General features: G+C 40.1%; 1 protein-coding gene and 1 pseudogene across 1 annotated transcript; both read left to right on the plus strand.

Annotated features, from left to right (window-relative positions):
- Positions 1–403: 403 nt before the first annotated feature.
- Positions 404–4,658, plus strand: LOC146630118 (ras-related C3 botulinum toxin substrate 2-like; annotated as a pseudogene).
- A 13,932-nt stretch (positions 4,659–18,590) lies between these two features.
- Positions 18,591–21,295, plus strand: LOC146630119 (uncharacterized). Its single transcript, XM_085356531.1, has 2 exons — positions 18,591–18,642; positions 20,106–21,295. The coding sequence occupies exons 1-2, from the start codon at positions 18,591–18,593 to the stop codon at positions 21,293–21,295; spliced, it is 1,242 nt and encodes a 413-aa protein (XP_085212657.1).
- Positions 21,296–23,343: the final 2,048 nt, after the last annotated feature.

Genomic DNA, 23,343 nt, shown 5'->3' on the forward strand with positions numbered 1-23,343 from the left:
TGACCTTTGAACCGGATGTGGTTGTCCGAAGGAAGCCCCGTTAAGTGGCTAGTTGTAAGATGGACAGTGTTCAATAAAGCAACATAAAGACCGTGCTTTATGTCCTGATTCAATTCAGAGTGCTCTGCCTAATTTAGTAATAAGGTGGGCACACAACAAGTGGGCTTGACTTTTGCGCCTATTGGCTGATCGTTTACTATCGACTAGTTTTCCTGGATACCTGCTCCGCGGACGGCTGCCACAGGTAGCAAAAACGTGCTAGGTCAAAGGTCAGGGAGGATGGCGGACTGGTGTGAACTTCAGTCAATTCTGCTCATTTTAGCAGATCAGATAGAGAGGGTAGATACATTTACCTGTAGATACTGTTTTGAGTCGTTTAGATGATGTTTCTGAAATGCTTGGGATGATAATTGCTCTTCAAGATGTTAGCATCGATGACAGCATTGTCGAAAGTTTAAGATCAATTCAGCACCGTGTTCGTTTGGAATACGCCGAGGAAGAACAGTCTTCAAATGTTGGTCGTCCACGTCTTGAAATCCCGGCTGCAGCACTCAGGACTTTAGTGCTGTCCTGGATAACCATCGGGGTAATTGCCGATATGTTTTCTGTGTCTCCGAGCACAATTAGGAGGAGAATGACGGAGGAAGGTCTAAGGTAAGTTTATGCTGTAATTTAACACCTGTGTGAGTCTGTACACAGCATTATTTAGATGTTGACCTTAATTATGACGTTTGATATTGAAATATTATCGCTTACTTTTTTATTGTGAATGTCTAAAATAAGCGGGGCAGCTACGGCTAGTATAATAACTATACTAACTATATTATATATGTCAAAAAATACACTCTGTTAATATCACTAATGGCACAGGAGGATGAGTGTACTTAAGTAGTATTTGCACAGACCTAATGGAAAAGCAGAGTGTGCCATGGTTAGCAGGTGTTTCTACATTTTGGGAGAAAAACAGCAATCAGACTGCGTGAATGTTGTTCTTCCAGCAATCTGAACTCTTAACTCTATAAATATGTTTAAACAACAAACAGAATCACGTATATCCTCCCTAACCACCAGCAGGATCTCAGATAGTGTTGACTGTTTGTCATAGTTGTTCTATGTTTGACAGTTTACGTTATTTCAGTGACTTTTCTATTTCAGGAAATCCATCCATCTTTTTAACTACTGGGTCATTAAGTAGGCTGAAGCCCATCCCAGCTGTCATTAGGCAAAGGGCGGGGTAGACCTCGGACAGGCCATAAAACAGGATTAATCTGGTACACTAGTCTCTTTCTTTCTGTAAAAAAAACATCTGTGTCTGCAAACATTTGTGTTATCAGTTTCATTTGAGCCTGAATACATTTGAATATGAATATGAAATTTCTCAAGTTTTTAAAAATGAGAAATTAAACTGTTATTCTACTATGAGACCACACGGGGGCAGCCCTGCCTTATTATGTATTATTCTCTCTTACTAGACATGGTTAGGATGGCTTTTGTGTCAAACTAACCAAAGTAATGTTGTTGGTTAATGTTTTTGTGAACAGTGGTATTTCAAGTATGGTCCTGTTTTTTTCTCCATTACAGGAGTTTCACTGGTTAAACAATCAGTGAATTGAAAGATTGTTGAATGAATGAATAACCAATGAAATGAAAGGTTGCCTATGACTTGTTGGCTGATCGCTGACCTTCTCTACTCTCCCCACAGATTCGACAAATATTCAGCTAATGTGATGGTGGACAGCAAGCCGGTCAACCTGGGCCTCTGGGATACAGCTGGACAGGAAGATTATGACAGGCTCCGCCCACTGTCCTAGCCACAGACGGTACAGAATCACACATACACACACAGGCACACACAGTAACTAATGGACATAAAGTTACACAGACAGAACTTATATAACATGTCAGCTAATTAAAACTGCAGCAGCTATTCTAATTCTTTGTCTCCTTGTCTCTCCATCCAGGATGTTTTCCTAATCTGCTTCTCCCTGGTTAGCCCGGCATCCTATGAGAACGTCAGAGCTAAGGTGAGTTTTGGCTGTTTTTTATGAGGCCTGTCTCTCAGCTGCCGAGGAACAAAATGTAAAAAAGAACAAACGGAACAAAAGCAGTAATTTATTATAGAGAAAAAAAATAGGTACTTGGATTACAAAATGGAGAAAAAGCCTAAACAGGTTTAATAATTGATGTGAATGAATGATTGATGCTGTGGGTGAAAGTTGGATGATGTATTTCTCTCATCTTTAATAGCTACAGCATATCATTTGTTTTTCATGCCTTCATCCACCTTTCTGTAACACCTGGCATCAGAGCTTCATCTCCCTCCACCTTTGATTCTGTTTTTTGCCTCTAACACGTTCCTTGATTTTGCGTGTTCCCCTTTCTTGCCTCTTATTTAGTTTTCCTTTACTCTGTATTCTGCCAGTGGTACCCTGAGGTCCGTCACCACTGCCCCTCCACGCCCATCATCCTGGTTGGCACTAAGCTGGATCTGAGGGATGAAAAGGATACCATTGAGAAACTGAAGGACAAGAAGCTGGCGCCTATCACCTATCCACAGGGCCTAGCTCTGGCTAAGGAGATAGGTCAGTCACTCTTACTTTATTTGCTTGAAAAGCACTTTAAGATTTGAAGCTCTCCTCACCAGTGAAGATATGAAACTAGCAGATGAAGATGCTAGAGAACTTTGTAGCCTGACTGCCTCTGCAAATTTTTGTTATTCCCCTCATTTCCTGGCATCACAGTAAAAGTATAGTAGCTGTAGTTGACTATAGTGTTCTTTGAAAGTTGAACTTATTCTTCTCCACTACCAGCAAACCTTTCTTCTCTTACTTTGTCTTTGTAGTTCTTTCTCTTCTTTTATTAACATATATGTGTCTTCGCATGTATAGATGCAGTCAAATACCTGGAGTGCTCAGCCTTGACCCAGCGTGGTCTGAAGACTGTGTTTGATGAGGCCATTCGTGCCGTCCTCTGCCCTCAGCCCGCCAAGGTCAAGAAGAAGCCCTGCTCGCTGCTGTAAACGGTACGACTGAATAAAACACAGAGGAAGAGGAGGAGGAGAGATTAGACGTTTGAGAGAAGAGAGAAACAAAGTGAACTCGCTCATTAAATCAACACATAAAGTAGAGTAGAGGTTTGAGGGCTTCTTTTCTTTTCTTTGAACATAAGTCTGAAGCTATTCAATCAAGCCTTTTATTTGTCACATGCAATGTTTACATCTGCAGTGAAATTGGACCCCCCGAACATACATACGTATCAGCTCCAGCCTTGAGACCACAGCTGACACCGATATGGTAGCTGCATGAAATGATGGTGGTTTTCCTTTAGTGCGAACAACTGCATGTCAATTTCACAGTTGGTCTAACTGGTCTCTCAGTCTCCCGTTGGAGAGCTTCTCTGAGATGTTATCAATCTTGTGCTCAGAGAGCGGAGACTGCCGTGAGCTTCTCCAAGATCTTATCCGTGCTGCGTTCAATGAGCCCATTTTGAGAAGTCACGACCCGTCCCATCATTTCCATCACAGCGGGCAGCCTTGTGGGGTTTTGGAAAGTCGATTCCGCTTTCCTTGATAAGCCAGGGCCAAGCCAACTCCGAACAGCAAGAACCCTGTTATCATGGTTCCGAAAAGGTAGATGTCTACAATGTCCTCGATTGACAGTCCCGCCAGGCACACGACCCTCCAGTTCCTCCACCCGTCCATTGTGTATCCAGAGGGGAACGTCCCTCTAGGACACTCGGACTTACTCAAGCCCAGGCTTCTCGTTGAGAAGAGCGTGTCAATTGCATTCAGGGACCAGTTGTTCAAATCCATAATTCCTCTTTTAGGTTGTAACAGACCGTGAGAGTCATCCAGGGCAAAAGTAGAAAAGTAGACGAGACTAGACAAGGACATTGAGAAGCCAAGCAGGAAAGAGAAGGAAGAGGGAGAGGAGAAAAGTGCGACTGCCTTCATCCAGAGCCAAACGAGAAAGGAAACTGTAGACACTTATCACTAAGAGGTGATTCAGAAGTTTGTTCTTGCACATATAATGGACAGAAACATTAAAGAGAAAAGAAAAGACATAAATGAACACAACACAAGACAGAAAAGTTTCACATGCTTTGTACTCAATTTCATTTTTTTGCAGAGGAAAAATAAATTTGTCCTGAATATTGTTGGAGTAATTTTGTCCCACAGGCATCAATTTAACCCCATGATTTATGTGACCTTTGTTTTAGATTCTCACAGGAGCACAGAAGAAGAGAAAAGGACTGCAGACCCTGAAGAATATATGCAAATCTGCCATGTCTCTAATGTATATCTACAACTTTAAACAAAACAAAAAACCAAACAATGTATGGTGTGCAGGTTTGCTATTGTTTTAGAAATGCCAACGAGCTCTTCAGTCCAAATCCAGACGCTGCCCAGACAGGATTTCTTTGTAAAATATATCAGTTTAGAGATTATAGACCCTTTGAGTTTAAGTGTAAGTCTGAGAGCAGCATGCTGCCTTCATCTAAAGTACTGCCAACAATATATATGTGTTTCATGAAACCTAAAATAAAAATAACTTTTGTAACTGAAATAAACACAGTGTTTCAGTATGATTTGTTCACTGTGCTGTTTTCAGGGTGATGAATGTAAGGAGCAGAAATGGTCGTTTGTGAGGAAGCAAGCAACAAGCAAACTTGTGTCTGAATAAGATTTATTAACAAATGTATTATTTGTTGTGCTATTAAAATAAAAATAAAACATTTGATTGCACAAAAGATTCACATTATTTCTCCACAACATGTGACCTTTTGGATTGAATGCCTATACTCAACTATGGGGGATATAAAATTCTCATTTTGATCCAGCTGCTGATATCGCCTATACTCTATCCTTATTTACATATTGTGGAGAACAGCATCTTTTTCTGGTGGTGAGTTGAAAATGTTCAGACTCAAACAGCACTTTCAGTTTTGCAGTTTAATGTTTGACCAGCTTTTTTTGCCAAAACACCTTCATGTCTGTGAAGGTTCTCAGTCATCCAGGTCATTGTAGTCAAAGGAGCTTGCAAAGAAAAGCGTCTGGACTTCTTTACAGTTTTTTACAGCCACTAGGACACATGTCTCAATACTTAGGTCACTTTTGCAAAACTCTTCACACAATTCTCCTAACTGACCCTCAGCGTGGCAAAGCAGTTCATTTCACATTCAAAATGCACTACAACTACCAAAACACTTCATTCAGGTCTCAAATAAACTCATTCTTCCAGAACACTAGCAAAGGTTGACAGCCGACAAACACACTTTGTCACCCACAAAACAATGACCTAAAAAACACTAACAACATGTAGCATTACACAGTGTTTTCCTGTGTAAAACAAGGACACATCTCTGTTTATAATTTCAATATATGTTACTGGAATGAATCAGACATCATGCAGAATTCATTAATATTTGTTTATGTATTTTTATTTTTCTGCACTAAGTAATCCCAAAATACAAGAATTTGTATACACACCATCCACTGATACTCATACAATAGTAATGCTAATCTACTCGGTCTTCTCCATTTGGCCACAGGTTCTCATCCACATCACATCTTATGTCATCTAGGGCAATACACCTAGGAAAGAATCTTCTGGCTGCCAGAATTGAAGGAGTTGAAAAATTGAAGGAGTAACACCTGTGTAGATGTTCATCTACAATGAGAATCAGCTGTGGCTGGTTAAACTGCATTTTTAGATTTAAAATATGTGTCAATAAAATATTGCTGTTGGATTTTGCTGTCTTTTCAAGTTTTGCATTGTGTTATTGTTTTGGCCATAAGTTTAACAGTTTTGAAAACAGTATGTAAGCACATGCAAAATGTCCTGCACGTACAAAGGTTTTTGGCAGTTGTTGTGTCTGAGTGAGAAGATAATTCATGAAATTTGAGAGATGTAGTCATTGAATGCATTTTGTGCCAAAACAATGATAACTGGTCCTCAGTTTAGCCCACATAGACTTCTGTTGTGCTCACTGTGTGAGGAGTTTTGCAAATGTGACCTAAGTATTGAGAAATGTGTCCTAGCGTCTGTAGAAAACTGTAAGTTACTTGAAGACGTTTCACCTCTCATCCGAGAAGCTTCTTCAGTTCTAAGGTCAAATGGTGGAGAGTCCCAGATATAGACCTAGTGGGAGTATCCCCCCCACAGAGGGACAAAAGGACCCCCTGATGATCCTCTAATCGCCTGAGCCAAGGTGTGAAACTGGGTGTGGGTCCCAATCAGCCAGAGTTTCGGGTGAGTTCATTGTGAAACCTGGCCCCACCTTATCATGCGAATTCCTGAGATCAGATGGCCCAGGATGTGAGTGGGCATTAAGGCGTCTGGGGAGGGAACTCGAAACTGGATTATAGATGGCAGAGAGTTGGTGTCGTAAACCCCCGCCTCTGTTCAAAGATGGTCGCTCACAGTGGACATAGATGGCTTCTTTCACTCCTCTTTCAAACCATCTGTCCTCTCTGTCCAAAATGTGAACATTGGCATCCTCGAAAGAGTGTCCTTTATCCTTAAGATGCAGATGGACTGCTGAGTCTTGTCCTGTGGAGGTGGCTCTTCTGTGTTGTGCCATGCACTTGTGAAGTGGCTGTTTGGTCTCTCCAATGTAGAGGTCTGGGCATTCCTCGCTGCACTGTACAGCATACACCACATTGTTAAGTCTGTGTTTTGGCGTTTTATCTTTCGGGTGAACCAGTTTCACTGGGGGACAGAAACGCGTCTTACAGAAGACGTTACAGGTCTGTGAGAGCCAGAGATTTTCCTTGTTTGAGGTGACCAAATACTTATTTTCCACCCTGATTTACGAATAAATTCTTTACAAATCCTACCATGTGAATTCATGGATTTTTTTTTCACATTCTGTCTCTCACAGTTGAAGTGTACCTCTGGTGCAAATTACTGACCTCTGTCATCATTTTAGGTGGGGGAACTTGCACAATCGGTGGCTGACTAAATACTTTTTTGCCCCACTGTATGTAGCCAGGTGGAAGGTCTTTATTATCGGACATGTCCCTGACTTTGACTTCATGTCCACTCTTAACTGTTTCTTATGTGTGCTGTGTTCCTCCATCTTTCTCCCTTTTCCTCCCCAGCCCTGAAGTCTTTTGAATTTTCACTCAATAACAGCACCTTTTAAAGTTATTTGTTTTTATTCATTTAAACATATAGTAAAATTAATATAAAGTGGTAAATGTTATGCACTACCTAAAGTGTGAAGTCACAGAATGATACTATTTAGTGCAGTTTTTAATCATTACCAGTCTTCATCTTAGAGCTTGTGCTCTTATTGTGCCATAATGTCTCCTTTTAAACTGTGTGGATGTTCACCTCTTCTTCATCCTTCCTGTTCCTTTCACCAAACTGCTCACTCTTGTTCTCCTCTGATCTCACTTCCTGTTCTGGTTATAAGAAGAATGCAGTCAGCATGTGTCAAAGACACTCCCTTAGATTAGATATTTGACATTTTATTTATCAACTATTTTATGCACTAAATTAATCAATTATTAAACAAATATCATATTGTAGAAAAGCAAATAATAATGCACTAAGCAGTTTCATGCCACAAGAGCTAAATGGTCACGTCACTGTATTTATTCCCCACAAACTACTATACCTAGGATCTTCAGGTTTCCACTATATTTCATTAATCTGCAGCGACTGTAGAACATAAAGTATATTGACCTCTATTGTTTTCTTTATGACTTGGCCTGAATACACACACATACACATCTTTGAATAGCACAACAAATGAGGTAATTTTCCATGTGTTTTAATAGGTTTTAGTGATTTATGGGTTTTATGTATGTGTGTGTATTTTGGTCTTCAGTGTAAATTTATACAAACTGTAATTTTTTCAGATGAAAGATCCGTTATTTAATGTTGCTTTATGTTGTGTGTGTGTGTGTGTGTGTGTGTGTGTGTGTGTGTGTGTGTGTGTGTGTACGCTCAGCAGAGGGGAGGTCAAGGCAGGAGCTGAGTTGACCTGGTACATCAAGTTTGGATTTGCCCAGTTGTTGGTAAACAAAAAAGATTTAAACTTAAAAGATTTTGAGTTCATGCACACTGGAAAAAAAATTCTCTTCATCACAATCATTTGTTTAAAAATATGGCTGTTTTACTGATCTATGGTTATTATTAAAGAGGAAGGAAAGAAGAAGAGGAAGCCTGAGCCCAGGTTCTGTCCATTTTCATAACAAGTGACAGCACAGACATCTGAGCTTTTTCGTCATAAAGATTGTGATGTGAAGCATCAGCAGGTAAAGTGTCGTTAAAGTGTCACTTCAATAATGCTGCTGGCAGAAAGAAGTGTTGACACATACTAGCTTTGAATAAAAGGCTTAAAACACAAACAGTCTAATCCTGGGTGTTGCTTTTAAGCTTAAAGAATATAATAAGTTCTAAGACAATTCAGTTTACTTCTTACTGTCCATGTTGTGTTGTGGTATTTACTTTATCATGAATGTATGCTACTTTGTTCGAGCGACTGTAAAAAATAATTGTATTCATGAAATAAACTAGACTTTCACAGTCTGCATCTTCCACAGTTTTCATGCTTTTGTTCACTCCAAGTTTGACACAAACCCACAGACAACCAGAGTTAACTATGTGAAGCAATCACAGACACTGTAATGGCTGATTTTTCTAATAAACACAATCAGGTTAACATTAAGGTTTAACATTGAAGGAGATTTGTTCCATAGTCACAGTTATACTTGTATTTCCTTTACTTACATCCAACACTACTATGTTCTGTTTCAGTCCAGGTGCTGGCAGTTTATCCTTTGTTGTTTGGACAAATAAGCTTAAAGCTAAACCTTCATGTTTTTGATGGGAAAGTTTGTTAAACCATTGCTCAACTTATGTCTGCACAGAGCAGATAATTATGATGTACTTGTAAAAAAGACTTGATAAGCAGGTCACAGCTGAATCAAGGGGTAATAAAAATAAGACCACGCGGTCTCAGCACGACTACACATGCAGTGGGTTATCGCACACATTTGAAAGACTCATTGTGTAACTCAGGATGTGACCCCTTATAAAGGAGACAGAGAAGTTCTGTTGTTCAGTCAAGTAAAACCTGGTGAAAGCGCAATTCTAAGACTCTGGTCGTTGCTTAAGTGTATAGATAAAAAATCTTTTTTTCATACATTATGTTCTTACTATATTAGTATAATCACCAAATCGATCATTTCATATTTATCTCCTGAAACGATCTACATTAACTTTTCTATCCCTAGAAATGTGTTTCCAGAGTCCCAGGTTTAGTGACTTCCTGTCCACCATCACATCAGCTGAGTAGTTGTCAAATTTGAGGGGAGCAGAGAAGATCAGACACCAGTCAGCAGGTCAGAGGCCATCTCTCATTTTACAAATCAATCACTTGATTTATAAATGGAACAAACACCCCATCAGACCAGGTAATGACCCATTATGAGACAACAGCCGTCTGAGAGGAGATGTTCTGTATCACAAAACATGGGAAACAAACAAACTCTAGGCATTCTGAAATAAATAAAGCTCAACAAAAAAACAAAACCATATCAGATCCTGATGTAATTCATTTTGTTGTCTTTATTAGTCATTTAAAAAGGTCTAGAAAAAGTGTCCAGGAAGAGATTCTACTATTTATGCAGCACTGCCCCCGTGTGGCCACAAACACACACAACAGCTTCATTTCTCAGCCTGTTGCCTTCTTTTTCCTTCATGATGTAAACAGTGAATGAACTGAAAGAAGTCAACCCATAAACTGTTAAACTGATACAACAGTCATGATGATTATGTAACAAGTTGTAGTTGACTTTCTGGTGGTGGTTTTGGTATACAATTTAAAAGCCATTTTCTTTTATAAATACACCATACACTTTGTTCTTGACCATTTCTTTTCCTCATATCCTTAATGGACAGTGGAGGAACACTACATCTAGCTTCTGTTTAACATTTATCCAGGCGCCCCCACACTGTACCTCTACAGAAACCAAGGGAGAGAGACAGACACACAAAGATTTCCACTTGAATCTTGGTCTCAAAATAGAAAAAGTTTTATCACAAAATAATTACAAGAGCACAAATAAAAACCAAAGACAAATGAAATAAAAGGCAAGGCCCTGCGACTGAACACAGCACATCTTGCACCTTTAAAATTCACAAATTTCACTTTTCTTTGTCAGTCTGTGGTATTAAAAAAATCTCAACATGATGACCAATGTTTGACCTTTCACCTCTAGCATGGTTTTCTCTGGATTTCAATCTGGCCACTCCTGAAATGACATTTATCAGTGTATGTACAGCATCCATTTTTGGTTTAGACAGTCTGACACAGACCGTCTCCATGGCAACCTCCAAGACTCTTCTTTTCCTAAAAAAAAAAAAAAAAAGTCTATATGACCACCAACAAACCTGTTACACCATATTTTTTCACCAGCTCACCTTTGCTGAAGGTTCTCATACAAATCTAAACATCTTTTGAGAAAGTCCACATCACTCTGATCTGTAATGAAAACAGAAAAACAATGACAACACCAGCAGAGGCCTCCGACATAAACCTGGCAACATAAATCCAGATAACTTTGCTTATTTATCTCTTAAAACATTCAACAAAGATTACATTTCTAACAAATATACCAATATCAATATATATTCCAGAAACAGGACATTCCAGTTAGATCCTCTCCAAACTTACACTGGGCAGCTCAGCCCATCATCCACTTTTACAAAACAGAAAGCCGCCTGATACAACAGCCCCAAAAGTGACAAAAATCCACCTCCAAAAAGCAAAACTTCTCATAATGGAAAAACAAAAAAGATTGTCAGTCCTATCAAACACTTTCTCTTAATCTAAAGAAATTATTCCAACATCAAACTGTACAATTTACAAATAACTACCAAGTCTCTCATGAGAAAACTCTTGTTCACATTAGAGCTGTGTGGTACACAGTACGACTGATCTCTGTGAGTGATTCATTTCACAAAGTGTTTCGGCCTGGTGGCCAGTACCTTTGAAGGAAGTTAGTAATCTGTGCATAACAGAGCCACGTCTCCAGTTCTAAGCAGAGACAAATCTCTGTTTTTTAGGGAGAAGAGAGAGCCCCACACGATGACTCGATGCCAGTAACAGTCTTTTACAGAAGTCTGCAGGCAGCCCACCCTGTGCAGGAGCCAGCTGACCAGCAGCAGCACTAATCTCCTCCAAAGAAAAGTTAGCATCCAGGACAGCTCTGTCCTCAGAGCTCAGCTGAGGAAGCCCCTGCAGCAGCTTCTCCACGCAAGCTTTGTTACTTTACTCCATCCCTAACATGGTGGTGTAAAAGTCCACGGCATACTGACCTGCTCTGCATCCAGGAAAAACCACTAACGCCACATAAACTACACTAACAACACCATACACAATTACACTAACTCATCATCAGCCTCACAACACGCCACACATAAAAAAAACACAACTTTCAGCCAGACAAACCACACAGTCCACCAAACTTCCATCATTCACCAGAGAGAGGGAGAGATATAGAACGAGAGAGTTTAGTGGATGTGTGTTTGTGTGTGTGATACACACAATTTATGAATGTACTCTCCAATAAAGGTTATGTAGTTGATGAAAAGTGGGTTAGATTAAATGTTTACATTTCTTGTGCATGAAGTAAACTATAATATTTATATGTAAAATTCCACACCTACACCTGTGCGCCCTCACACTGCAGCACATTTTACTCCCCTGGTTGCAGAAACCGTTCTATATTTTGTCACAGCTGCAAAAGAAGCTCCACTCAAAGAAACTCAAAGATGATGGAGAGGAAGAGATTTCAGAACATGAGGCAGGAAGGTGGGGAGAGAGTGAGGCGGTATGGCACACAGGAAACGGTCGAGGGCAGACTCAAACCCAAGCTCCTGCAGTGGGAACTCTAACGTTTAGTACATGTGTCCCCACTCAGCCAGGTGAGATATAGCAGAACCATCAATTCAGAGTCTGACAGTAAGGGTGAAGACGAGCCTGACTGTTGGTCTGCTCCAAAACAAGCCCATAAGCAAGCTTTGAAATAATATGTTACAAAATTGTGAAACTGCGACATGAAATTTGATTTGAAAATGAAATTCATCCTGATCAGGAGCTGTTATGATCTAAATGGTGTTCTAGATCCAGTAAGCATTCATTCAACTTGTCTGCAGCAAAATTAAAAAATAAGTTACCACAAGTTGTTTTTTAATTTGGTAAATAATTGATAAAGTGTTAAAAGTACTGGTTGTGTTTGACCTCATCACCAGGATGAGTTGGAAATACTTCAAATTCCCTCAGGTGGCCTTTTGCTGGTTGGATTGCCACTACAGTCTGTAAACTGTAGAGGTAATTTTGTGAGCTCATTGGATGAGCAGTTTCTGAAATACTCAGACCAGCCCATCTGGCACCAACAACCACGCAATCTCTTTCCCCCATTCTGATACTTGCTTTGACCTTCAGCAGGTCATCATGAACATGTCTGTATGCTAAAATACTTTAATTTGCTGACGTCTGATTGGTTCACTAGACATTTGTGTTTAACGAGCAGGTGAACAGGTGTACCTGGCAAAGTGTGTGTAACCCTCAGTGTTACTGACATGTTCCACACTGATGCACAACAATACTCTGTGCCCCACACTGTTTTATTAAGTATGTCTAATCACTGTGGACATTACATGTACCTTCTTAGAGGAGAGGTCAAAGGTCAGTTACCTTTATAGGTTCCTGCTATATGTTGTGACATATACACAGCACAGTTGTAGGAATGATAGTTTCTAAGTTCTAAAGCTTTTTGTCAATTTTCAACCAATAAATCATAAAGTTGACCTTGAAGACCACAAGTTTGAATGGATTGTTAACATGACCCCACTCTACAGCACTGCAACATTTTAACATGAGTTATTTAAGACTTTCCAGGTATCCTGGTTACAGAAAAAGATTGATGAGCAGAAAAAAAGAAACAAACTTTAATTGTTTCTGATTAGAAGCTGTACAATCCGGACTGACTTTAACAAATGTGCTATAGGCTCAGCTGGAAAATAGTGAGCTTTACAAGACTGATTTTGTTCCAAAGGCTTTCACAGACCTCAACCAATCCTAAGGCTAATTAGCACGGCTAGAATTTTAAAAACATTTGTTAAATGTTGTCATTGCTAACATATACCTGTTTTAGAGCATGCTGAGTAGCGAGAATGCAAAGTTATTGTTACCTCTAAAAAAAATGTGAAGATGTGATATTAGCATGTACGGAGCCCCTCTGATGACATGGTCCAAAAAATAAATAAATTGTGGCCACAAAATACTACTTCGTGGCCACGAAATGGGTATAACGTGCGCACGAAATGCTTATTTGTGAGCACGAAACACTTGACCAATAACCGTGATCCTTCCCAGGCCCTTGCAGTTGGTTGACAATAGAATCTATCCCAACGTCCGGGTCGTACTTACGTCTGCAATGCAACTGGGCTCTTAATATCCTGTTTAAATGTCTCTCCATAATAATGGTTCCTTTCAGTGCCAGGCTTTTCAAAATGCATGTGTAGCTCATTCCCAGCCTAAAATTGTCAGGGATCTGGGTCTGAGGGACCTAGACCTATTATTGTGTATTGTTTACTCCACTGTAAATAAACGCATTTTGGGTCCTCCTTCCCCACACACCCAAGGTCTGCCACGCAGACCATGACAAAAATAAAACTCAATCATACTGTCTCTGGCCATGTTGTACAGGTTTAGCCTACTCTTATGCTTATGTCTCTACACAGCTGTCCAATGTATCAATATGATGTGCGCACGTCATCTATTTGTTGCCACAAATGCGTAATTCGTTGCCACGTTATACCCAATTCGTGCCCACAAATTAGCATTTCGTGCGCACGTTATTTCGTGCCCTCGAAATAGTATTTTGTGGCCACAAATAAGTATTTCGTGGGCACTTATACTATTTCGAGGGCAGGAAGTAGTATTTTGTCGCCACAATCTATTTATTTTTTGGAGGATGTCATCAGAGGGGCTCCGTAAGCATGAGCTATATAGTATCTCCAAGAGAAAAGCGATCAGCTGATCATTGATCAGTTTCATGATTTAAGTAGCAACAGGAGAGAGAGGGAGAGAGAATGGGAGAAGAAGAGGCAGCTGGCCACGTAAAGACACAGAAGAACTCCAGCTTTGTGTATTTGTTTTTCCATTCAAGCTGAAGTCCGGGACAAATCGGGTTCCTTTTCAATACGAAGCGCGGCCGGTCCAGCGGCCACCACGGGTCTCTCCTCCTCCTTCCTCCCCTTTCCCTCATCCACCTGCTGTACTCAAAATTTGTACTCAAGTACAAGTACTGTTACACTGCTTAAATTGTACTCAATTACAAGTAAAAGTACTGGTGTTAAAAAATACTTGAGTAAAAGTACAAAGTACTCTTCTCAAAAACTACTCAGAGTATTAATTACTTTTTAACAGACTGATGTTTTATTCTGTCGTCAATAGCAGGCATTCAACTCGATTCACCAGTATAAATATTTATGTTCAAAGCACATTTCTCAGATGAACAAGGTATAGAAAGGTAACTTGTTTTGTAAATAAATGTAGATATAAAAGAAGGAATTTTGTTTGTTAAAACAATGACAAATATGTTTCTGAACATGCGTAGAACCATTTAAACTTTTCCCCATACACTGAACAACAGGCAGGTGAGTGTCTTAAACTCTTAGCATTTCTGTCACACTTGAACCTTTTGTTCAGTTTCAGCAAGAGCTGGTTTTCTAAATTAACAGAGGCAATCCGACTTGGTTTGGCTGTGAAGAGTAGACCAGCACAGCTAAAAAGTCGTTCACACGCAGCAGAAGCAGGCAGAGCTGTGTTCAGTTTAAGAAAGAGGTTTTTGATACCTGAGAAGGAGTGCAGCAGCTCCATGGTGTCTGTGGCACAAGCAAGGTAACCATCAAGCTCAACTGCACTTTGCAGCCTTCTGGAGATTGGTCTGGAGAAGAATTCATCTTCATCAGATGACTCTCTTTGCTGATCCTCACTCTCATGCTCTGTCGTTTCAAGATGTTGTTTGATGTATGTCAAGGCTGTAATTGCAAGTAGATAACACAATTTTGTTATTTACATTTCAGTGATTATTCCTGAACACAAATTTAAAAACGGCAAATTCTCAAAAAGGATTGTTTAGTATTCAGGACAGACCATCAATAACTTACAATGTATTAGGTGAAATACTCACTTAAGCATGTGTTCAAATGTAAAAACACACAAAAATGGGATCACATGAATCCTTACCAGCCTCTGTTACATCTGCTCTGTCAGTCCAGGAAGTCTTGAACTTGGGTAAGAGGACTGCAGCTGCAGCCAACTCTGGATCCTCCATCATCGCTCCAAAACGCTTTTGAAGGCCATTTTGCAGGGCTCTGATGAGTGGCACGCATGTCTTGCTTGATGTCTCCAGCCTGCTAAGTTTGGACAGTAGTTGTTGGATTACTGGCAGGAGCCATCCCATAAAGGAAGTGGACTCAGACTGAAGAATGTTTGAAGCTTTCACCAGTGGCTTCATGGTGGTACAGTACTCCCTAAGGAATGCAACTTCTGCAGGACTCAACCTGTAAGACACAACAACAAAACCCACCATGACTATAATAGGGATCTTCTGATTTAATATTAAGAGTCTGCTCACGTTTTTAACCATCCATTAAGGAAAATTCACAAAATTTGCAACCATATTGGTAGGTGTCCAATTTTACTCACATTTTCACCTTGAACTCCTCACAAATGCTCCTGATGGCATTTTCCCCCTTCTCATCAATGATGCGTATTATCCTTTCAATGGCAAGGTAGGTTGAATTCCATTGTGTTGCATTGTGACGAATGATCTGTAGTTCACACTTGTCCTCTACCACTTCATTAGCCAAATGAGTTTTGTTCCAAATGGCCTGGCATTTTGCAAAGCTTGCACAGGAGAGCCTCTTGTAGGTTTCATTCATGCTCTCTGCTAGGGCAGCATCAGATGTTGCCACAAGGTTTAGCAGGTGACATGCACATCGCTGATGAGGCGGGAGTTGATACTCCAAACCAGAGTCTTCATCAAGAATTGCACTTGCCTCATGGTAGTCAATATGGTCAGTCAGGTCAATAGTTTCTGGGTCTGCTTCATCTTCAGCTTCATCTGCATCATTTTGTGCCCCAAACATGTGGAAGGCCTTGACAAAGTTGGATCCACTATCAGTTGTGGTTCTTACAACTTTGCCTCTAATCTTGTATTGGCAATGGATATCATCAAGCGCACCAGCAAGCATGTCAAATGTGTGAGACCCTCTCAATCTTTTGCATGCTGGTGCTGCAGATCTTCTTTCCAGGGACTCTTCCTCCAATGGCATGTGACTCCAAGGTAACTTTTCTGATGAGCTGACCAACAATCAGTAGTGGTAGCAACAAATTTGACTTTATCCAATGCTGCAACCAAAGTCATCTTCATGTGATCAGCAGCTTCACAGATTCTGGCACGGACAGTGGGTCTGGAGATGACTTTGGCTTGAGGTTGTAATGTGGTAACCAATTCTTTGAAAGATGGCTGTTCTAGCACTGCAAATGGCTGTAGACCCTCACATATGAAATTGATGACAAGCATGTCAACAGTTGCTTGTGGAACATGTTTGTTTGCAGCTCTCAACATCAGGTCTGGTAACTTGGCTTGTGTATTTGCTGAGAGCTTGTTTGGTGTGGCTGTGGTCTTTCGCTGACGAGATGTTGATGCCACAGTGATATTGTACTGCTCAATCTTCGATGGATGTTTCCTCTGTAGAGATAAATATTATCATACGTCAGGTTCATACATTACTTCATAACATCACTGTGATTAACACTACAGGAAAACACATTTTTAAAACATCATTCAACTAGACATGAGCTAATCTTTGATTGTTTAGCATAGTATAAAAGAGTGGTGAATTTGGTCAAATCTTGCAGATATATTGCTGTATTTATTTACAAATGTAAACCAATTTTGAACGATCATTGCAAAAAACATGAATTTCTGTATACATTCTAAGTTCTGTAATCTGTATACTATCTGTAAAAAGAGTATCGACCAATGTATCAGTATCTAAATTTTTAACTCCTTTTTATCAGTATCACCCTAAAGTTTTCAATATTAGTCGGGTTCTAAAAATACTAAGAGAGCAAAATATGTGTATATAGCAAATGTAATTTAAGAAAAGGGATCACATACACAAAAATGCTGCCCATACAGCTAACAAATAAAAACAATCCACATTATGTTCTTTAAAAAAAAAAATCATATTGGGAAACATATAACCCTACTGATTAAGAGCCATGTCACTATGATAGACCTATATCAGGCCAATGATCCTGATCAACTGATCCATCAATCGGGCTCTGGTACATGTCAGCTGAGAGCTGGAAGATTCATTTGAGATGCAGCTCAGCACTGTGTTCAAGTTTTGTTTTTATTTTTTATATAGGCCAGCTGATTGTAGGCCTGTGAGTTTTAAATGACTACAAATTTAATTTATTGTAATGACGGTGGTTATCCAAATAATAAGCTAAAACATTCCTACGAATTTAGCTCAATTATGCACACACACGCACATTAGCTAGCTCCGTCTTATTTTAATATCAGGCTAACCAATGGCGGTGACAATATCTTAGCCAAACTAATAACCTTAACACACATGAAAAATAAGAAGGCAATATTGTACACGTATAGTTGTAAAACCTCTTACCTCAATGTGTTTTTTTAAGATTAGACGCTGAAGTCTTGTAAGCTGAAATGACTGTAGAGGTCAAACAAAGTTTGCACTGCATCTGGACGCTGTCTCCTTTTCTCCCTCTGCACATGAAAAATTCCTCCAGGTATGGCCACGGGCACGCGTCCTCCGTCTTTTCTACGTCGTTTTCATGGTTGACAGTGTTGTCCTCTGTCTCCATTTTGGCTTCTTTGTCTCCAAATCTTCCGTCTATAAAGTAGTTTGTACTCCACCATGTAGCACCTCCAGACACCTGTGCCTGCTGCTGCAGCAGAGTTTATCTTTGCTTATGTCTTAAATTGGCCGGTCGGGATTGCACGGCCTTATTGGCTGCAAAAATGCAGACGAAAGGTTTGAATATTAATTCAAATTGTGGGCGTACTCAGTAGTACTCAGTAGATTACATGGTGTAAGTTGTACTCAAGTATGAGTAAAATTACACACTTGAAAAATTACTCATAAAAGTACAAGTACCCAAAAAAATCTACTTAATTACAGTAACGTGAGTATTTGTAATTCATTACTTCCACCCTGACAGTAAATGACCATAAATTAACTGTAATTACACTGTGGTGAGCTCCATTCCTATAGTTCTATCACGTGCACCTGTACACGTTGACAACCGTAACCATGGCCGCCGAGGGTATATAAATGCTGCACAAGGTTCCAAACGTCCGTTTACACTTGCTCGTGGACTTGTTTCGACCTGCTCCAACCTCAGCCTGTGGAAAGCTAAGTTTTGCAAACCATTTTACTAAAAGCGGATATAACTTGAACGCATAACAAGTACTTCATCTGTGGATCGTTTGTACTTGTTTTTGTTTTTCAAGTTTGAAGATGGCTCGCCGTGGACCCGGACTCCCCGACTGTCACCTGGACTTCGCTGCAGGTAAGTGTGAAAATTTCTTTAAATGTAAATTACTGTAATAATTTAACAAGTTCCAGTGTGAATATCAAGTTTTAACGTGATCAAATATGTGTATTCAAGATTGTTTCCTGTAAATTGTTTGTATGTTTAAAATTTTCTGGGAGAGGTGTAGAAATTATTAACGACTGGTGTATGAATATGAAAAAAAGGTGTTACTTTGATTTGAAGGCTTCAAATTTGACACTTTTCTTTAAAATGAAATGGTTAAAAATAGCTTAATGGACTAAAATTTGTAAAATGCCCAAAAATCAGTTTCTGTGGTAACGGCATCTTCAAGATGTCATGGCCTCAGAACACGCAGGCGTAAACACACAGATCCAGGTCCCCTCCTGACATCCTTTTCTTCTCCGGATCAAAGGCTTTATTGACATAAACTATATTTTTTCTCTGCTGCAAAACACAAAGATAAAAAAATACAAATAAAATAATATCAAAAGAATATGAAAACAGTAGTAATAATGGCATTAAGACCTATCTTCTGTTACGGTAATGCTTTTAACCTTATTAGATAGCAGAGAGAGATATTGTACACAGGGATATTTACACAGGGATAGCATGTTTACCACAGATTAGATGTACCTGTCCTTATGGCAGATACAGTCCTTGTGCACATTTCTAAAAATGTGGATTCTGAGTTAAGAGTTTCTGTTTGTTTGTTTGTTTGTTTGCTTGTTTGTTTGTTTGTTTTTCACTTGACCATCATTTTCAGACATACCTGCAGAGCTTTGTGTGTGCAATTCTTGCCAACTCTTGCCAAGAAGGTTGTGTTTTTATTTAAAAAAAAAAATATATATATATATATAATATATATATATATATATATATATATATATATATATATATATATATATATATATATATATATATATATATATATATATATATATATATTTAGGACATGCAATTGGTACATGTGGTCTAAATGTTACATTATGGTTTGCATCCACATATTTAACCTATGAGCTTTTTTCAAAATGTGTGACATCGTGAATTGTAAATAAAACAGGAGAATGAGCTGCATGGTTAGTTATAAATGTACTGTAGTATATTTATATAATAAGTTACTCATGTCCGGCTATTTACAAATCAATACCTATTATCCATTACCTATTCCAACATAGTGTTTGCATAAAGGCTTACAAAGAACAAATAAAACAAATTGAATGTACACAAAATACAGTGTCATATATAGTGTCAATATAGTGTCACCTTAAAAGTACACAGAGTGAGCTGCCTTGGTGGAGGTTTGGTGGTCTTCTATTAAAAAACTTGACTTAAAGATTGAACAAGTAGAAGTGTCATTCAGTCTGACATAAAATGCTTTTCTCTCATCCTCTGCTCAAACTAACAGATGTAGGTCTGTTGCTTTAACACTGGGTGTCTATTACATTCCTAATGTTATTTTAAAAATTGTTTCCTCACAGGGCGTCTTGACTATGTGGTTGAACGCCCTGCAGAAGAAGGCCTTCCTGAAGTCATCAGGATCCTGGATGACAGTCTCCAGAGCACCACCTCTTCTGGTGAAGCTCAGGACACTGATACCCAGCGTATCAGCGAAGGTGAGTATGGTGAGTATTTTATCCCTCTCTCACCCTCACCCTCTTCTGATGAAGCACCAGATGCTGATGACGGTGAAGAGCAAGGTGAGTATGGTAGGTATTTTATCCCTCTCTCACCCTCACCCTCTTCTGATGAAGCACCAGATGCTGATGTCGGTGAACAGCAAGGTGAGTATGGTGAGTACCCCCCCTACCTACCTGTAGACGATGAAGAGTTTAGTGAACAGACTGACAATTCATCTGACTGGAACGACTCAGAAGAGTGGGGGGATTGGCTTAGCGATGACTCTGGGTATGACACCATGGATGAGAGAGATGATTCCCCTCTCATCCGGGAGCACCCTCCAGAGCCGTTTTGGCACGATTGGCAACGTCCTATTGCTCCAGGTGCTGCCCCCATCGCCATGCCGCCTTTCGGCCAGGCCAATGCCCCACTCTTCCCTCGAGTTGTTGCCCCAGTTGGTGATCCGCCAGCTGCTCCTCCCTCAGCTGCTCCCTCAGCTGCTCCCTCTGCTGCTCCCTCTGCTGCTCCCTCTGCTGCTCCTCCCTCAGCTGCTCCCTCTGCTGCTCCTTCCTCAGCTGCTCCCTCTGCTGCTTCTTCCTCAGCTGCTCCTTCCTCAGTTGCTCTCTCTGCTGCTCCCTCTGCTGCTCCTTCCTCAGCTGCTCCCTCTGCTGCTCCTTCTTCAGCTGCTCCCTCTGCTGCTCCTTCCTCAGCTGCTCCCTCTGCTGCTCCTTCTTCAGCTGCTCCCTCTGCTGCTTCTTCCTCAGCTGCTCCCTCTGCTGCTTCTTCCTCAGCTGCTCTCTCTGCTGCTTCTTCCTCAGCTGCTCCTCCCTCAGCTGCTCCCTCTGCTGCTTCTTCCTCAGCTGATCTCTCTGCTGCTCCTTCCTCAGAAAAGAGAAGCAGAGAAGACATCTGCACCGAAGAGGTAAGTGCAAAGAGGTGCAAGGTGAGTGACCAGTTTGATGCCCCTTCAACATCCTCAGGTAGTTTTGGAGTCAGACGTTTCTGGGAGAGGCCTTTTAGCCTTTCCATGGATGACAGTGACTCTGATTAGTTTATGTTAGAACGTGTTTTTAAACTTTGTTTTTACAGATATAAGAACATGTGACTCGCACATGTGAAATGTATTGCTTTTTTTGTTGATATGTGACATTAATATTAATATTACATTGTGAATTAAAGGTCGTTTTTTAGTTGTTATTACTTCCAGTTACGTCCAAGATGGAGCAAACACCCCACCCAGAAGACAGCCTTACCCCAACCAACCCGATGAGAAGGATGGATGACCAAGTGAAAAACGGGAGAGTGGTGCTGTGTTCCAACTATGTAAGTTATCACCTCACATTGACAACAAACTGTATTGAAGACAAAATTCTTCCAATAGTTGGTATAAATCATCATCCTATGTCAGCAGCACTGTAGGTTTAGCTTTATTTATATTTTTCATGTGTATACGTTGGGTTTAAAATTGCTTTTTAACAACATACTGCAGCTACCAACAATGAAAATGCTGTTTTGTGTTAAAATGACGTCTTTCTTGTGTTATTACTTTGCAGGGCAGCTGAGAGTGGACAGAGCTGCACAGAGGACCAAAGATCCACTCTCAGCACTTCATACCTGACTGGCCACAGCACCAACCCTCCTCACCCTGGGTGAGGAGGGTCCTGACCCCGCCTGCACAGAGGGAGTTGTGAACATGCACTTCTGTGTTGGTGGGTTTAGGATCCTCCTCACACTCACACTGATGAAGACTGTCACTGGAAGATGTCTCCATTGCATCAGCAGGACGTAAGCATTTGTAAAATATTACAGTTTGTGATGTTTTGTACATATTTTTATTGCATCATTTAAAACTATGAGATATAAAATAAACCAATTTTCATAACATTTTCTGTGTATTTAGTTGTTTTCTTAATAAGTTATTTGGAACATCATTGCAACCTGTCAGCTTTTTATTGAGGATTTAGAAAGTTGCTGGTGGCCCGAGTGTGTAGAGTGGGGTGTTGTTTTTGTCACATGGTGAAAGTGACCTCATGGGGAGCAAAGAGAACAACTGAACAATTTGGGGATTCACAGACTTTCGTAATCGCTAAAAACAATTAATAAAAATTGTTCTGTGTGAACTAAAAGCTCAAATATAAACCATCCTGACACTGACACAAATGATCTGCTGTTTATAAGCAGGACAGTGTTTTCATGAGCCTGGATGAAGCTAATTTGCATGAGTTTAACCTGCTGGTCAAAAACTTGCATGACTCTGATATCACTCTAACTTTCTTCTGTTTATTTATTCATTTTTGCTAATTGTAGTAGATTAATATGTTCACCAACTGATTGTTGGCCTGAATGTTTGAATGTTTGCAGTTTCAGGTCCTACTGATCAGTTTTAAGTATTGTAGAAAGTGAGCAGCAATTGAATCAAGTCCTGGGATGAAATGGGACAAAAGGGTAATGTGACGGCCACATTAGTTCCCTTCCCTCGTTTAACAATGTGTAAGCAGACTGCTTTAACCTGCAATTTACTGCATGTTGTTAGGCTGCATGGTACAACCACAGTCTGCTAACCACCCGTGGTGATCGAAGGTTTTGAGGTCTTGCTTGAGCTACTGATGAAGTTTTATCAAAGCTTGTTAAGTTTCCCAACCACATTTTATCCTGATGGTCCAAGGCTTACATCTTTATGCTCACAGACGTACTTCTGTAATTAATCAGTGACCGATTTATTACTTTAAGTTACAGTGTGAGGGGCATTAATGAACATAAATCAGATTTAACTGGATTATGTGTTTAGGTCAAGAGACACAGACCTTCATCTTTAAGAGGCTCTTCTTGAATATCTAATCACGATGTTTGCCATGCAAGTACACTGGACGGTTGTTTTTAACAGAATCATTTGATGATTCTGATGAAATGAAGTATTGTTTCAATGAGCTGTGGCACCATTCTTGCTTTAGCAGTGAAAGGAGTCAAGTAGGGCTCCATCAGGAAGAGGGCCCCAGAGGTCCTATCCCCCCCGCCCACTTCCCTGGGGCTTGAACATCAGTGGATTTCCACTTAAGCAAAGCCTCATCAAGTTCCTGCAAACAGCACCACACACACACT

This window comes from Diplotaxodon limnothrissa, linkage group LG6, assembly GCF_057381915.1.
Source record: "Diplotaxodon limnothrissa isolate DT_005_m linkage group LG6, D_limnothrissa_male_GT1.1, whole genome shotgun sequence".
NCBI classification, from domain to species: Eukaryota; Metazoa; Chordata; class Actinopteri; order Cichliformes; family Cichlidae; genus Diplotaxodon; species Diplotaxodon limnothrissa.

What these genes read in the sequence shown, in the direction of transcription:
- LOC146630119 (XM_085356531.1), top strand. Translation starts at nt 18,591, where the DNA reads ATGGCTCGCCGTGGACCCGGACTCCCCGACTGTCACCTGGACTTCGCT. An exon ending in TCACCTGGACTTCGCTGCAG is followed by an intron (nt 18,643 to 20,105) that starts GTAAGTGTGAAA and finishes GTTTCCTCACAG; the next exon opens with GGCGTCTTGACTATGTGGTT.